The sequence below is a fragment of the Panthera tigris genome, chromosome B1 (assembly GCF_018350195.1).
Source record: "Panthera tigris isolate Pti1 chromosome B1, P.tigris_Pti1_mat1.1, whole genome shotgun sequence".
Classification (NCBI taxonomy): Eukaryota; Metazoa; Chordata; class Mammalia; order Carnivora; family Felidae; genus Panthera; species Panthera tigris.
The window spans coordinates 28,724,398-28,737,803 of record NC_056663.1 but is presented as its reverse complement, the minus strand read 5'-3'; the positions used below and the strand labels follow the sequence as shown (position 1 = coordinate 28,737,803).

The 13,406-nt window shown below is 35.7% G+C and overlaps 1 protein-coding gene across 4 annotated transcripts in view; it reads right to left on the bottom strand.

Moving 5' to 3' along the window:
• Positions 1-13,406, bottom strand: part of WRN (WRN RecQ like helicase) — a 149,859-nt gene that overhangs the window by 109,486 nt on the left and 26,967 nt on the right. For 3 of the 4 annotated variants that reach the window (XM_042983152.1, XM_042983154.1, XM_042983153.1), the window contains exons 2-3: positions 1,899-2,035; positions 939-1,051 (exon numbers count right to left, since the gene is read on the bottom strand). In XM_042983152.1, coding sequence (XP_042839086.1) covers positions 939-1,051; positions 1,899-1,994 — 209 coding nt within the window. In that variant the 5' untranslated portion in view covers positions 1,995-2,035. Of the gene's footprint in view, positions 1-938; positions 1,052-1,898; positions 2,036-13,406 lie in introns of those variants that run through there. The other variant, XM_042983155.1, reaches the window with a different exon arrangement.

Sequence of the window (13,406 nt, the reverse complement as noted above, 5' to 3'; positions counted from 1 at the left end):
CCCTCCCCACTCGCTCTGCTCTCTCTCTCTCTCAAAAGTAAATAAACTGAAAAAAAAAAAAAATACTAACAGTTAGGGCACCTGGGGGGCTCAATCATTAAGCATCCAACTTGATTTAGGCTCAGGTCATGATCTCATGATTTGTGAGTTCAAGCCCTACATCGGGCTCTGCACTGTGTTAGTGCAGAGCCTGCTTGAAAGGCTCTCTCCCTCTCTCTGTCCCTACCCCACATGCTCTCTTTCTCTCTGTCAAAATAAATAAACTTAAAAAAAAATACTAACAGTCATTTCTAATGTTCTTTTTAAGAATCATTCCCTATAATTTTTGCTCACTAAATGCAAGAGAGGTGATCACAACCACTATTCTATATTACTCGGTTGGTATTTTTAATGAAATATAATGGAGCATTTGGAGGTTTAATAATTCTTGTATTTTTTTGTCTTACATTAATTAACAATGTCTTCAATAGTTCTACATATCTGGGGGCACCTGGGTGGCTCAGTTGATTGAGCATCTGACTCTTGGTTTCAGCTCAGGTTATGACCTCCCAGTCATGGGATCGAGCCCCATGTTGGGCTCTGTGCTGATAGCATAGAGCCTGCTCTCTCTCCATCTCTCTCCCTTGTCCCCACTCACATACACATGCTCTCTCTCAAAATAAATAAAACAAGCTTTGAAAAAAATAGTTCTGAAGTAGCAAAAGCAACAAAAATTTAGCGAAAGTAATAGGCTTATGAATGAACAAACAGGTACGCATTACACATTTAATCCAATGATTTTAAGGGTTTTTTAATGTAAAATTAGAACTCGTCAAGTGATATTCCACATGTAGAAATAATTGTCTATAGAACATATCTTAACTGTAAAATTCAGTATGCTGACAAATACTGTCATAACAGTTATCTTCAAATGAAACTAGGAAATTCAAATCTCTTACCTAATATCTTCTGACAGAAAAGAACAATCACTAGCTTCATAACTATAAACAATGGATCCAGTGAACTCTAAGAAGGGGAGAACATCTTCAAAAATACTCCTCTGAACAGATGCCTTGAATTAAATAAAATTCCAAAAGGCACAAATAAAGTTCACATTAAATAAGAAATGTTCATGGAAATCATGAAGTTCAGTGTAGCATTCAAATTATAGTTCTAAGTTTTATCACTAATGTTCTAGAGACTTAATGAAGTCAGAAGGACAATGTAGCAAAAATGGAGCCATCCATAATAAAATTATTTTTCTAAAGAGCTTATTTGTAAACTTATAATCCTATGTATTTTCATAAGAGCACTTATTAATGTTTTTCTATAATTATATTTGTATTCTAAATGTAATAATGTTGACTTAAAATGCTAAAGACTGGCTGGTGGATCTTGAATCTATGAAAACTTAATACCCACAAAAATTCCCATAGTAAATACTGTCTAAATTATCTAAATTAGAACATACTAGTAAGGTCAACCATACAAATGTGATAAAAAGGTAAAGTACACAGCAAGAATTCCCATTTTGTAAGCCCAATTAAAATTTAATCCCATTCCACCATTCAATAACTAGTTGTGGTTAAATCACACAACAGCAATTGTAATTAAAATAATGACCTGAAACTTACAAGTGAAGACTGATTCAATTTACAGTGAAATTTCACTAAATTTCCCATCTGAAATAAGAATTGGTGGGGCACCTGGGTGGCCCTGTAGGTTAAGTGCTTGACTCTTGATTTCAGCTCAGGTCATGATCTCACCATTCGTGAGTTCTCTAGGAGCCTGCTTGGGATTCTCTCTCTCTCTACCCCTCCCCCACTTGCTCACGCACTTTCTCTCTCTCTCTTTCTCTCTCTCTCAAAAATAAACTAAAAAAAACAAAAAAAAAGAAGAAGAACTAGTGAACTGCATACCTTTCTTTCTTCTATATGACATCTCTCATTCTGCATAGACATCCATTCTGGAAGTTTCCGCTGCTGTGGAGTTGTTTCCAATTTTTTTTCATTCATCTTTAATAAGGTCAAGTAGCAAAATCCAAAACACAATTACTCTGTGAATAAATACAGTGCAATCTTTGAAAGAAAACTCAGAGAGAGGTCTGTGGATATGAATGAAGAAACAAAGATGCATATTTAAAGTTATGGCATTTGGCCCACATATAGGTTTTAAGAGATGGAATTGAAAAACAAAAGGAAACAGATATAATATGCCAGATCTAATAACTATACATTTAGTATTTCTTCTTTCTAAAATAAGTGAGCCAGTTTAATTGAGCTCGAAGGTCCTAGCAATTTCAAAATCCTATTATTCTATGACTTTGATCCTTTCAAAGGATCAAAGATAATCTTTATCTCACTACCAAAGACAATCATTGGGTGTATAAATTCTTACAAATTTTTGACATGTTTAATTTTCTTATCACCTCTCCTAAGATCTAACTAAACTCAGCAAACTGTTGGACTTATTCACAAGTCTACTTGAAAAATGAATTTTTAGACTGAGAACAGCTTTTCGATAGTAAGGGGTTTTTTTTGTTGTTTTTTGTTTTTTTTTAATTAAGCTCTTGGCCTAGTAACTGAACAAATTTCCCTAAGAATAAGAGTTTCATAGGGGATATTTTTAAAAATCTATTACTAGCTTTGAGGGCTCTTCCCAATGTAAACCACACTTCAAGAATAGTTACGGAAAACACAATGAATAGAACCATGATATACTCTTCTTGTTAATGGCAAATGGATCCATACCCTCAGGTGACTTACTTCACTAAAGTGAAGTAGCTTTAAGTTCTTAATAAAATCTTTCCAACTCCAACCTTAGTTTCTATTAACTCAAATTTCCAGTAAAGGGACAGCAGTTTTGCATATATACCTAAAGATTCTTATGAAGAAACATGATGTTAATATGAAAAAATCAAAGCAACTATTTATGATTTAGGGACAGCCTGTTATCCCTCAATACTTAGCAATATAAACCCTGAAGAAATTAAACAGTATTAGCAGGTATCCATTTTAATTGCTCATTTTCTCAAGCATGAACCCCCAAAACTGAGAATACTGATAATTTATAAAGGAAAATGTTTAGAGATTACTCTAGCAAAATTTTCTATATAGAACCAACTCCACCACTCTTATGCATTAGGAAGGAAAGGGTTAACAGGAAGCTAGTAATACACTCTCCCAACTGGGGAAGGGTAAATGAAAGACCTCAACAATGGATCCCAATAAATAAAACACTAATGACCTAAAACCAGAGGGTAGTCCTATAAACCTATCAATGGCATTTACTAGCAGAAAAATACCAAAGAATACCTATCTAGAAAGTGCTGTTGGCAAGATATAGCTCAACTATCTTGACTGCTTATCATAAATATGCCTGACATTATGGATTTATTAATTTATGGCTATAAAATGGGAAGTAGTCAAGTAAGCTGTGTAATAAAGAGAATATAAAACAGAGGAGTTCCAAAACCAAAACAATTTCTTTTGTGCAAAAAAAGGGGGGTTTTTTTGCACACAATGCTCAAAACTGTTCTGTTAATCCAAAACTATAACATGTCCTATTGCAAAAGAAAAGGACATTTTTGGAATCTGTGTCTGACAGTCTCAGGCTCCTCCAAAAAAAGAATATGCCATCTGCACTTCGTGCTTGCCTGTATTCTTTGAATCATTAGCAAAATTTTGACATTGGGTAAGATCTATGAATCACTGGATCAGAATGGACAACGCAAGTATGGGTGTTACCACTTGTATTACATGCACTAAGATAAAACATACAAAATATATGTATTAGTCACTATAAAACATTTCACAAACATTAGTAGTTATTAATATGTGTATATGTGTCACAAACTCAAAACTCTTAACAAGAGAGTTAAAAGTTAGTCCCAAAGTCTACTTTTATATATGGTCTGCTCTTAATCTTAAAATATTATTTTTATAAAGCTGAAAAACAAGTTTTTACTATACACAGAGTAGATAATTTGCAAAACTGCCAGAAAATTGAGGTTCCTACAAATAATACACAACTCTATAAAACCAACTACAAAATCTTGGAATTTTGTAATTCATTCATTCATACTACCAAAATGGAAATAAAACTCCAGTAACTCTTCCCTACTGCCACCTATAACACTAAAATTGTTTTAACTTGAAATGCTTAGTTTTCAGATGTAAAATACTCTCTTTTGCACACAAAATTCTGTCTAGATGCTTCCAGGCAAAAAATTTGAAAGTAAACTTGTTTACAAACCTAGTATCTTTCTCAAATTTACTCAGCTCTCAGCAGATAAAAAGCATACAGAAAATTAAGGTTGTAGAATAATTTGCAACAGGGAAATTCTTCAAGATACATAAGGATTTTTTTTTTTAAGTTTAATGATTTATTTTGAGAGCGAGAGAGAGCAGGGGAGGGGCAGAGGGAGAGTGGGAGAGAGAGAATCCCAAGCAGGCTCCATGCTGTCACCACAGAATCCAACACAGGGCTCAATCTTAGGAACTGTGAGATCATGACCTGAGCTGAAATGAAGAGTCAGATACGTGGGGCGCCTGAGTGGCTCAGTTGGTTGAATAACCGACTTTGGCTCAGGACATGATCTCACAGTTCACAAGTTTGAGCCCTACATCGGGCTCTGTGCTGACAGCTCAGAGCCTGGAGTCTGCTTCAGATTCTGTGTCTCCCTCTCTCTCTGCCCCTCCCTCGCTCACACTCTGTCTGTCTGTCTCTCTCTCTCTCTCTCTCTCAAAGAATAAACATTAAAAAAAAAAAAAAAGTCAGACACTTAACTGACTGAGCCACCATGGTGCCCCAAGATACATGAGAATTTTAATCGCTGATCACATAAAGGCTATTCTCATGAGGGATCCAAGTCATCGATTAATAGAATTTTTAACTTATATATTTAGATGTTATGTTGTTGAGTACGAACCACTTTGACCGGTCTTTCTCTAAAATGAAGTCTTTTCTCATTTCATAACACTTCATATGGTACCATTAAAGGACTTTAAACTCCTCTTTGAAATAAATACAGATGGTCCCTGATGAACAATGGTTTGACTTAGGATTTTTCAACTTGACAACAGTGCAAAAGCAATACATATTCAATAGAAACCACACTTCAGATTTGAAGTTGGATCTTTTCTCGTGCTAGTGATATGTGGTATGATTCTTTGGGGTGATGCTGGGCAGCAGCAGGGAGCCACAGCTCCCAGTTAGCCAACACCATCACAAGGATAAACAACCAACACACTGACAACCATTCTGTAACCACACAACCATTCTGGTTTTCACTTTCAGTACAATATTCAATAAATTACATGAGATATTCAACACTTTATTATAAAACATCCTTTCTGTTAGATAATTTTTGCCCAACTGTAGGCTAATGTAAGTGTTCTGAGCACATTTATGTTAAGCTAGGCTAAGCTATGATGTTCAGGAGGTTAGATATAAGAAACACTTTGGTCTGGGCACCTGGGTGGCTCAGTTGATTAGTGTCTGACTCTTGGTTTCTGCTCAGGTCACGATCTCACAGTTCATGAGTTTGAGCCCCACATTAGGCTCTGTGCTGAAAGCACAGAGCCTGCTTGGGATTCTGTCTCCCTCTCCCTCCATCCCTTCTGCACTTGCTCTCTATCTCTTTCTCAAAACTTAAAGAAGAAAGAAAGAAAGAAAGAAAGAAAGAAAGAAAGAAAGAAAGAAAGAAAGAAAGAAAGAAAGAAAGAAAGAACGAACAGACAGACAGACTTTTGGTCTATCAGGGAAGTCCTGACTCAAGGAAGATCTGTAATGTACTTTGATTTGGTTTGCTTTGGACTTTCTTCAGTTTCTTTTTACTCTTATTTCATTTTTTCTAATTGGCGAAAATTACCATTCATACTTTTTTTCCCATAACCAATGACAAAATTTCATTTTTTTTCCATCCGACTATCTCAGCAAACTAACATGACAATATCCCTTTCCCACCAAGACACTACATTTGCACAGTCCTTCTCCCTAGCAAGGCAAAAGTCAGAGTGTTTTTACTTCCCCACCCTTCTACATACTGTTTTTTTGATATGATATGGTTTTAATTACAGCCTGTTAGTTTACTTAGTATTGCTCTTCTATTTCAAGAATCCTTACTATTTTCTAAACATTTGTGTTACAAATTTTATCAACCATTTTAATATTCCCCATCCCCCCTCAACTTCCCACCCCCATCAACTCTCAGTTTGTTCTCAGTTAAGAGTCTTATCATTTTTGTCTCCCTGTTTGTATCTTATTTTTCCTTCCTTTCTCCTATGTTCATCTGTTTTCTATCTTAAATTCCACATATGAATGAAATCATATGATATCTTTCTGACTTATTTCATTCAACATAATACAGAGAACTCTTCAAATTATTTTCTTCAGGTAGAATATGTAGGTAATAAACTCTGATCCCCTGCATATGTGAAAATGTATTTTTTCAAACAGATAGGAGAATGATGTGTTGGCTGAGTACAACCGTCCCTCAGTAGTCTATAAATATTCTCTTATTGTCTTCTACCTTTTGATGCTGCAAATAAGAAATCCAGTGGTTCCCTGATGGCTTTTCTCTTATAAGTAATCTCTATTTCCCATCTGGGAGCTTGAAAGACTTTCATGGATGTTTATATTTTAAGAGGCCCAAGTGTAAACTTTATTCTCCCTGCAATCAGGACTCCTTTTCACATCTTTTTCTTAAAATCAGAAAAATTTCCCCTCGTTGTAAGTTGAATTGTATCCCTCCCCCCAAAAAAGATATGTTGGAGTCCTAACTTCCAGTAAGTACTTCAGCATGTGGCTCTTTATTTGGAAACAGAGTCTTTACATCAGTAAATCAAATTTTAACAAGGTAATTACAGTGATCTATAATCCAAACTAAGTGGTGTTCTTACAAAAAGGGGAAATGTGGACACAGAGACAGGCATGCATAGAGGGAAGATGATGTGAAGAAACACAGGGAGAAAGACTCATCTAGAGACATCTTCTAGTGATGAGCAGACGTGAAACCGATCCTTCCTCCACAGCCCTGAGAAGGAAACAGCTCCGCCAACAACTTGGTTTCAGACCTCTAGTCACCAAAACTACGAGGATAAATTTCTATTTATTATAAACTAAATCACATAAATTTACTATAAATTAAATCATAGTTTGTAATACTTAACTATGGCTGGCACCTTCAGTAAACCAATATAATCCTATTCCTAGTTATTGATTGCCATTATCTATTCCTTTTTTTCCTGCTACAGCATTTATTCACATGCTGGTGAATTTCTTACCTGGATTTCATCTCCTAGACTCTATTTTTTCCCTCCTGACTACCAACTCTTTAATTTTAAGATACTTCTTCCACGTGACTTCCAAGATGCTTATTTCACTCTCAATGGTGATAGTCCTCTTTCACTTTGTCTATTGGATTTTTATAATGTTAAGAACTTGATTGCTAGTTTCAGAAAGTTTCTTTGTGCTCTAGTTGAGTCTCCCTAAATGTGCTTATTATTTCTCTCTTTTGTAAAAGTTATAATTTAGTTCAAATATCTGTTCCAACAGGAATGTCCTATTCTGGTGTTCTTTGGCCTTCTGTCCACTGATGGGGGCTTCCTTAGTCGGGCTATTATTTTTCTTTGCTTGTAAAACTCTATTTACCGTCAGCAGTCATCTGCTCTTAGGGTCCCTCAGGAAGCTGTGAATGGGACAAAGACTGTAAGTCTTCCACTGAAGCCTTAAGAGGCAATTCCTCTATCCACAGGTCTCCCAAGTTGTAATCTCAAGACCTAGCCCACCAGCACACTGATCTTACAACTACTCTGAAGGCCTCTAAGACAGGAAAATCAAGTAGGCGTCCTCCAACCAGTTGTTCAGTTCACTCAACAAATACTATTTTGTTTTCAGCCACATTTGTTCTACCACAGTAATTCCACCGAGTATTTTATTTAAGGAATTATGTTTCAATTCCTTTCTTACCCTGCAACTTTCCTTTTCAACCATCTTCGTTTCCTTCATTAATGTAACTTCCTGTTGAGTCTGTTTTTTGGGGTTTTTTTTAACGTTTATTCATTTTTGAGAGACACAGACAGAGTGTGAGCAGGGGAGGGGCAGAGAGAGGGAAACACAGAATTGGAAGAAGGCTCCAGACTCTGCACTGTCAGCATAGAGCCCAACACTGGGCTCGTATCCACAAACCGCAAGATCATGACCTGAGCCAAAGTCAGATGCTTAACTGACTGAGCCACCCAGGCACCCTGAAACTTCCTGTTAAATCTAGCAATAATACTTATAAAGACTTTCAGTTTTTTTTTTTTGTTTAGAAATTATTTTTTATCAAGGGTTAAAACTCAGCTAAGGGATTTGATAGCTGTCAACTCTGTTCAAATACATGATGATTCTTGATGCTCACTTCATTTAGAAATGTAGGTCTACCCCAGAAGTCCACAACATTTTCAACTTCATAGCACATTCAGAAAATGAAAATATTTTTATAGCATACTGGGAAGGGGATCTGGGAGTGTACCTGTGAAATTTTGTAAAAATTTTATATCTTCATTATATCTTCATTGTAAAATTAAACTTTTTAAACAAGAAACTAAATTGTTTAGATGAACACACCTTTTGTATATCAAGTTTTCTGCTTAAAATGACTATATACAACTCCTGATTAAAACCTTTTAACAACATTTTCTTAATAATTCTATATAGCAACCATCACGAAGAAGCTTTATTAACGTAAGTAGTAGCAAATGGCAAAAGAGGATGCTTTGTTCCAAAAGGCTGAAAACTTCTTTTTCACTATTAACCAGCATTCCAACAATCCAACCTCTTTAAATTGTACTTCAAGAATGCTAAAATTCTTTAAATCTAACAGCTTCTCCTTTTCTTCTACTGAGAAATATGTTAACTCCTTCTGATAATATAAATAAGTTTGGAATACAAATGATCTTTTTATATCAAGTATTTCAATAGACTTGTGTTAAAGCTCTGTCACAGGTATACGCGGAGTTTGCTCTATACGTATTATTAATTCATCTTTAGGATTCAGATGATACCAATTAAATGTCACTTCTAAAACTATTTTAACTTCACTCTCCCAAAGCTGATTTTTTACTCTGAAGCCATAAACTTTGTCAGTACATGTTAATATATTTTCCGCGCGATCGTTGTACTTTAAGTTAATGCAGGTGCTCAAAATTTGGTCAGTTAAGGACACCATTCATTGAAGACACAACTATACTTCCACAAATCTGCAAAGTAAGAACCATTCACCATTTCATAATCTGAAATTTTCTTTGAGCTTATAAACCTTCCTTTGGACAAGATACTTCATAACTGAAATAGCTAACATTTCTTCACCTAAGGCTGAAGAGAAGGTACTATAGCAGCTTAGATTTCATTAGGTTCATCATTTTTATGACTTCATTCAATGTGGAACTCAGAACCACAGGCCAATTTTAATACACAGGAGCTTCTCTGTGAATAAGACTACTTAATACTTAGAAGAGTATTGAACTTAAGGTAAAGCCTAAACCTTACTGTTATTACCAGTCCCAAACTGCCACTGTTTCCATAATATCTTGTATGTTTCCAAACAGTCCCTTGAATATTTTAGTTTTGAAACTTCTTTGCCAAGCAAATAATGTCCTTTCAGGCATTTTTCTTCAAGGATTCTATACAGCTTTCTAAGCAAGGCCCATTACCAACATTTATGGATTCACATCTGCAATTAACAAGTTTTTCATTAAATAATCTTTTGAATGAGTACTGTCTTCTACGTCTTTGACAAATCTTAAACATATCTTCCTTTTTTTGGTAAATGTTTATTTTATTTTTCAGAGAATGTGCACACAGGGGAGCAACAGAGGATCCAAAGTAAGCTCTGTGCTGACAGCAGAGAGCCTGATGTGGGGCTCAAACTCAAACTGTGAGAGATTATGACCTAAGCCAAAGTTGAATGTTTTAGCGACTGAGCCATCCAGGCGTCCCTTAAACATATCTTATAATAGAATAATTTAAAATGGCAACTTTTACATTTCCTTTGCCTTATTGATCCCAAACACAGTGTTCTACACAGGCAGGAAATAAGAACAAATTTGGCTGGGCTTTACCAGCCTCTTGAGCTCAATCTGATTATCACAATCTAAAAAGTATTTTGTTCTTATTTTGTGCTCAACGATGATTTCAAAGGTTCAAACTATTTTTAGATTTATGACAAGATACCACAGTATTTTGTTTGACACCCCTATTTGTTTTGATTTAGTCTGAAAAGTAAAGAATTGGGGAAACACCATGTAATTCTGAGATATTTCTTTACTTTATAGCCTAATTATTGAAGAAATATTTACTATTACATTTAACTCATGAATCAGATAACTTTCCAGCTTTAATCAATTAGACATTACAGTAGGAAAGTAAATATCTGCAGAAATAAAATTTATTTGAATATAAAGCACTCAAAAATAAAGTACTTAAAATACTGTCTTTAATTCCTTAGGAAAAGTTTTTTGTCAATTATTGAGTTTATCTGAATTCTCAAGTTTTTAAACAAATCTTATCCCAAGGTACTTCTTTAGTTAAAAAGAGTAAACAAAAACAACATACTGCAATATTTATTTTCATTTAGTTTAATAATTTTTTTTTTTTTTTTTTTTTAGAGACAGAGCACGTGAACAGGGAAAAGGACAGAAGAAGAGAGAGAATTTTAAGCAGGCTCCACACTCAGTGGGGAGCCCAACACTGGGGTCAATGCCACAACCCTGGGATCATGACCTGAGCTGAAATCAAGAGTCAGATGTTCAACTGACTGAGCCACCCAGGTGGCCCAATAATTTAAATTTTTAAAACAAGTAAAATACACTGTAATCAAAAATATGTTTAAGTGAGGGGCACCTGGGTGGCCCAGTCAGTTAAGCATCCAACTTCAACTCAGGTCATTATCTCACACTTCCTGAGTTCAAGCCCTACATTGGGCTCTGTGCTGACAGCTCAGAGCCTGGAGGCTGCTTCAGATTCTGTGTCTCCCTCTCTCTCTGCCCTTACCCTGCTTGTGCTCTGTCTCTCTCTCGCTCTAAAATAAACACTGGGGCACCTGGGTGGCTCAGTAGGTTAAGCATCTAACTTCGGCTCAGGTCATGATCTCACAGTTTGTGGGTTTGAGCCCTTTCGGGCTCTGTGCTGACAGCTCAGAGCCTGGAGCCTGCTTCGGATCCTGTGTCTCCTTCTCTCTCTGCCCCTATCTGCTTATGTTCTCTCTCTCTCTCAAAAATAAATAAACATTAAAAAAAAATTTTTTAATAAATAAACATTAAAAAAACTTAAAAAGATATCTTTAAGTATTGATTATTTTTAGATATAAGCAATAGTTTAAATTAAATAAACATATTATGAAACTCTATCATAATCAGGGTTTCACAAACTATCACATCAAAAAGGCCATCATAAATAAATAAAAATTAAATAACAAGCAAGGAAATTAACAAAATTCATTGTTTTCTGTTAGAAAATACTAAATATAATACAATAAGAATTAGCTAACAATCATGATCTTTTCTGTTAGCAGTAAGATAATTATGAAAATTGAGACAAAAATGAAAGAATTTCATGTAGACAAACACATATACCTTTCCCAATTATTAAATAACATACACATATACAATTAAAATAATAACTAGAGGGGCACTTGGGTGGCAGAGTCAGTTAAGTGTCTGAGTTTGGGTCAGGTCATGATCTCATGGTTCATGAGGTCAAGCCCCCCATCAGGCTCTGCGCTGTCAAATTTTCTCTCTCTCTCTGCCCATCCCGCTCGCACTCTCTCCCAAAAGGAATAAAATAAATAATAAAATAAAATAAAATAATAATTAGAATGGAAATTATTTAAAAGGAAAAGTCAGGAGGAAGTTACTACATAACACAGCCACAGCACACAACTCTGTCTGACCATGTTTACTATGCATAGCCATGCATGTTACTTAACTCAAGTAGTTTACAAAAGGATCACCATCTAGAATAACCTTCAAACATAATTTCACCTATTATGAATCTTTGAATGTTTCACAAAATGCTTTTATATGTTTGAACGCTATAAAAAGTATGCAACCATCAAAATCTTGCTTGCCCATTCATTATGCTACAGCACAAATTAGAAGCAACTAACTGCTCCAGCTAACTCTTGCCAATAGTCAACATGGACACAGTGTTGTCAGGCCTTCCAATTTTTCCAAAGAACATGAATAATGCACGTTCCTGTGCAATCCTCCATTTGATAGCAATACCCAAGACTACTCTACAGGCCAAATTTTGGCCTGCAGACCTCCCAATTTACAACCTCTGCTATAGACAGATCAGTACTAGCAGCTGGTGTGGGTATCCCTACAAATTTTTTTAGGTCAATATCCAGTTACAAATCATTATCTGAGTGAAATACTTGGGTATATTTTTGTAGGTACACTACAGAAAGAGTGGTAGCAAAACCTAGGAATATGCTAACAAATGGAGTTTCCTTAATAAATTGTTTTTTAATGTTTATTTATTTTTGAGAAAGAGAGACAGAGTGTCAGCAGGGGAGGGGCAGAGAGAGAGAGAGAAAGAGAGAGAGAGAGGGAGACACAGAATCCAAGGCAGTCTCTAGGCTCTGAGCTGTCAGCACAGAGCCCGATGTGGGGCTCAAACCCACGAACCGTGAGATCATGACCTGAGCTGAAGTCGAAGTCAGACACCTAAACGCCTTAAGGAGTCACCCAGGCCCCCGTGGAGTTTCCTTTAAAGAAGGATACAAAGACCACAGAGAGGTTGGCTGGACCACCTACTTCCTCAGGACTGTAGCAAGTGAATTATCCTAAGAATGGAGCACATCTCCTTTGTACCTCCATTTCTGAGTCTACTGTGTCAACTCACACCAACCTGGAGCATCACTCCACTTTTCTCTATGGCTTCCATAATAATGCTAGCAGCACGCTCACAAGAAATTTACTTTCCCAAGCTGTAGAACTGTGAGTAAAAACTATGAGCCCAGAGTGAGGCACTGACCCAGTTCCTCCTATCCACCTACTATCAGTATCAACCATATGTTTTATCAGTCAAATTATTAAAAGGACTGGTTTGATGGTCTGGTGTGAAAATTACTATGTTGAACCAGAGCTGAAGCTACATGGAAGATGAGCCATCTTCTTCATGAAGGCAGACCAAGGAAGTATTTTACCACACTACCAACATTTCCCTTAAAATATCTGTCTAGTTCTCATACCATTTTACACATAGTTTCACTTTTAAGAATTAATCTTACCAAAAAAACCAGCACTCCTCAGAAAGATTTATATATAAGGATAGTCATACTTGTTATATACAACAGTATTTAAGGTATATATTATATAACGTAATATACAATATATATAATGATAAAGAGTTGAAAATAGACATGTCCAACAATGGTA